Source organism: Habropoda laboriosa, unplaced genomic scaffold (assembly GCF_001263275.1).
Source record: "Habropoda laboriosa isolate 0110345459 unplaced genomic scaffold, ASM126327v1 scaffold42, whole genome shotgun sequence".
Classification (NCBI taxonomy): Eukaryota; Metazoa; Arthropoda; class Insecta; order Hymenoptera; family Apidae; genus Habropoda; species Habropoda laboriosa.
The window spans coordinates 300,056-304,922 of NW_017100181.1; the positions used below are offsets into that span (position 1 = coordinate 300,056).

General features: G+C 30.6%; 1 protein-coding gene across 1 annotated transcript in view; it reads left to right on the forward strand.

The window, feature by feature from the left end:
* The first annotated feature begins 1,076 nt into the window (after positions 1-1,076).
* The window catches only part of LOC108579026 (aminopeptidase N-like), a 30,142-nt gene continuing 26,351 nt past the window's right edge, over positions 1,077-4,867 (forward strand). Inside the window, exon 1 of the mRNA XM_017942455.1 lies at positions 1,077-1,217. Within this exon, the coding sequence (XP_017797944.1) occupies positions 1,169-1,217 (49 nt within the window). The 5' untranslated portion in view covers positions 1,077-1,168. The remainder of the gene's footprint in view (positions 1,218-4,867) is intronic.

The window sequence follows — 4,867 nt, forward strand, 5'->3', positions numbered from 1 at the left end:
AACGAAGAAAAATAATATAATATAATATAAATAAAAGAACATTTTTCATAGTAAAAGTAAAGTTTCTAGAGATTTCTTTACACATTTCCTAGGTGTTCTATATTAGGTACCATTTTTTCAACTCGACGCATTTGATTTCTTTTACATTTCTTACCATGACTCCATGACACTTAAACTTTTGCATAGTTAACTACTAACATATGAATATCTATTAATTTTGTCGTGCTTTAAGGTTAGTTTAACTTAAAAAAAAAGCATGTCTCTATGTTTTTAAAGTCAGGTGTTCTACATTAAGTTACTCGTTTATTGGATCAGTACTTTAGTAAATTTTTAATCAGTATTTTAAATAAAGTATCAGTTTAAATAAGTGGTCAGTATTACATCGATTAATACCAAAACTGTTAGTATTTTCATTAAAATATTACTAAATACAATAATTTGTCAATATTTTAAATGGATGGTCAGTGCGTAGAACCTAACCTATCCTTACCTAACCAAACTAAAAATTTAAATTTTGATTGACCAAAAAACAAATGAATACTAACCAAATAAACAGAATTGTAATGGCAAAATACGATTTAATACTGAAATTAATTATTTATACCGACCAAAATATTCATTTCTTCTGACTATTAATTTAAAAAAATACTTACCATTAATTAAAACAAATGCTGACCGAATAAATGAAAATGTATGAAAAAGTTCATATTTATGCGTTCTATTACTAACTTACTTTCCGAGGTAATTGTACTAATCTGAAAGACAGTAAAATGTGAATGTCGGTTTCGAGCTGATCGAATTTCGACGGAAGAAAGTGAAGAGGTGTGAAACGACACGGAAGAAAATTGGAATAAACAAGAGCGAAGGATTACACACACGACACGAAGTGCGGAGCGATACCGAGGTAATTATTGAAAAAAAGGTGGGGGTACAGACGGTATTCTTGAGTGCCGGCCAGTATTCACGTATTGCACCGCAGGTAGAACGACTAATTGCGTTGCACCTGTATGAACAAGGTGCGCTATCATCGACGTGAGTTTAAACGGGTATTTCGGCAGGAGCCTTTTCTTCACAAATCTTCTGCACGGATTTGTTCCTTCACGTGACCGATTTGTTTCTACGCTCGTTACTTCTTACTGTTAGATCGAAGAAACCGGAAGCTGATCACATGAGTCGAGGATCTATTTCTAGTTGGCAGGATTATGGACGTAGAAGTTGTGAGTGATTCAATTTCATTTATTACTTTCCTCATTCGCTTGTTTACAGAATTTATATTTCAAAGTGTGACGATGAATTTCATTTTATCAGTTGCAGATTTGCATAATTGAAGATTTCTTTATTCTCATTTTACATATTACGTACTTGATATTTTCTATCGGTAATTGAGAAACTTACAGATTTTGGTAAAAGGAAATTTCTATGTCACGTATTACACTTGTTTATCCTCGATAAGCGAACACTTATCGTTGAAACTTGCCATTTTCATTCATTCACCGGTAATCATGAATCTCTATTATTCGGTAGTTAAAACTCTAGCAGGAAGTCATGATTGCATTAGATCACGTAACGCGCGCGGTAAAATGAAACACTTTGCATGTGTAAAGTAACTGTTATGTTAATTGATAAATTTTAAACAAACGTTAGTGGTTTACGATAGTGAACGTAAATTTTCAACTTGTAGGAACTGTGTCTCGAATGGAAACGAGTATAGAAAAGTAAACAAGCATGTTAATGATGAGATAAGAATATCTGACAGCTTCGAAAAGTTATAAATATTCCCCCAAACATAATGTTGAGTTAATTTTTAAGCGAACATTTTTGCGAGAAAAATGAAAAACATAAAATAAATAAGTGTGCTAAACAGTATAGTTAATTTCATTTTTCGTTTAACGCTTTTTAGAAGATCCAATAAGTATAGTTCAACAGTAATATAAATTTGTTAAACTTCATTTATCTACCTTTACAGATTTTACACTTCCTGTAAAAATAAATATATTTTTATTTACAAAATAGTCGTATTTGTAATCAGTCAAACACATTATCTGCAAGATTGCTTTTAAAATTTTCAATACAATACTGCCTTGTTTCTTGGACACTTCCTTATAGTTTGCAATTCGTAAAATTCAATTCAATTATTGCATATGCCACTCAAAAATCAAAGTGACTAACTCCATAAAATAAAATTTATTAAACTTGTTTTATTTATGAAACATTGAGCACCAAGCACGTGCTTTGGTACCAAAATTAAAAAGATCAAAAAATGGAGTTAATCATTTTGGCTTCTGAGTGTCTCATATGTCAAATATCGAGTATTTAAACGTTTGTAATAAGAAAATTGTTATTGCAGGTGTAAACATACGTTAAGCGAAACGTAACAAATTAAACTAAACTCGTATACGATAGTACACATATGTACATAAATAACAATTAAAATATAAGTGTACCTCTGCAGCTACAACCGCTTACGTTTATACAAATTGTTTCTTATAATTATTTACACATTGTCGTCAATGTTATTCAAATCAAATGAATTGTACGAAACTTGTTTGGTATTTATGAATCCTTAATGGTGCCGGTGATTAAGAAAGAGGCCTAAGTCATATATTTTTCGTTTCGAGATATTTAGAATTTTCCCTTCGGGTGTATTAAAAAATATGTTTTTAATTATGTAATAAAATATTTCACAAAATACTTGCTCTTGTAATGTAACTCTTTTCTACGAAAAGATCGTCGCAACACAAGATAAGTGATAAATTCAATTTTATTTAGACCTCTGACTTAGACCACTTTCACAATCACCAGCATAATTAAAAGTGAAATTTTCTATCTAATTTTTGATATTTTTCAAAGATTCAGTAAGAGATATCAAATTACTATTGATATATCTAAAGCAACAGTAACTTGCCAAATGTCCATCCGGTCAAATTTGAGGGAATATTTGTTTAAGTTTGAGTTTTCAAAAACTCATTATTTTATATTGTTGCGTTATAAATTGGGACAATCACGCATAATTCTGTTTATTTCCAAAAATACTTTGTGTTTCAAGCAATCGGTTATAAGGGGTGCTCGAGTAGTTCCTCGTATCAGAGCTATTTCGTTTTATCACACATTATGAATACTCCTTCGTTAGATATGTACAGTTTCTGTGAGATACGATTGTTTAAACGTGTTCCTGTTGTCATAAACATTAGCACGAATCGCAGATATTCTGTATATGTAGTTGCTGTTTTCCAGAATTACAGTTGTTTAAAAAACGTTCATGTCTTTGAAAAGTCACTGTATAGTAGTTGCGATTAAAGGCTCTTTTCCATAAAATATTAATAAGTAATGTCGCTTCTCATCTTGGTTCAATGTTCACACATATCACAAACAAAATTTATTTTTTATTTATTTTCCCTTGGTTTAATTTACAATCTGTAGCAGTACAATTGGCAAATTTACTTTTCCATTGATCCATACCATGTTGCTGAATGATTATATTTGAAAAATAAAAATAGAAGAAATTAAACAATTGAACTGGGAATTAATACCATACCTACGATATTCTCCTGGCCATTGGATTACCATCTACTTTGTTCACTAGAAAACTTTTTAAATGGCAGAAACTTCAAAAATACAGATCGCTTAAAGTTCACATTAGATCAGTTTTGTAATTCAACAGATAAGAATTTTTTTGAAAAGAGAATTAAAAAGCTGCCTGAAAATATGGCAAATGGTCCTTGTAAACAATGGTCAATATATCGTCCATTAACAGTGAGTGTAAATACTATTATTTTCGTATTGAAACTGGGCTTCTAAAATGACATTACTTATGGGATAACCTAACAGATCGTGACAATCACGATTCTTTGTAAGAAATCATGAATAAGTTGTTTCTATTTTGGAAAGTCCCGTGGTAGTGGAAGAATCTAGACTCATAATACATAAGACACGCGAAACGCATACGGTACCAAGAGGAAACGTACGATTGTAGTTATTATGTGGCATAGTTGTATTCGCGATGATCAAAGTTGCACGTGTAACCGAGTGTATGCAAGTGATATAGAGAGCCTGACAATAAAACTCCTGGACTGGTTTAATAAACACAATAGTAGCAGCATTGTAACAGTTTATTATACAATTTTATCGTACTTACATAAACCTTACAACGCTTATGATTAAAAATGATTTGTATAAAGCTCTATTTGAGGTTAGATTCAGTTTACTGGTAACACTTTCAAAACATGCGATACAAATTTTGCATACAGTTTTTGTTAGTCTAAGCTTTGAGTTAACATTTGTTTCACTGTTTTTCTATCAACTTTTCTGAATTTTTCAGAATTCAAACTCCCAATGTTCAGTCAATAGTTTTCTAAGATTCGAAATTCGATCTACAGATGCACCTGTTTGCAATCCGTACGAATGGTTTAAATAACATTGATTTGTATAAAAATGTCTTCATTTGATACAAAAGATTGTTCTCTGTTCTACTATCGGTTTTAGCAGGCCAACAAATTTGTAAAAATAGGTTACTAATTACTCAGTTTGAGGTTATGAAGTTTAGGTTAGGTTATGAAATTGTTGTTTATATTCATTGTTTCGATTATGCTTCAAGGATACGCAGTGGCAGTGCTACGATTATAACATTTGTTCTGGAATTTTATTACCGTACCCTAGATAGTGTACGTGGTTTGAAATATACTCACATAAAAATGCTTGAACATATGATACTGATGTAGATGTCATCCCAACATTTTTAAGCTATTTAATGCTAAGAATTTTTGTAAATTATATTTTATATTAGATTACAGCTTTTATAGTTTCTAGTTTATATTATAACAGTATTTTTAGGAAGAATTCTTGTAAAATATATATATAAATGTACATA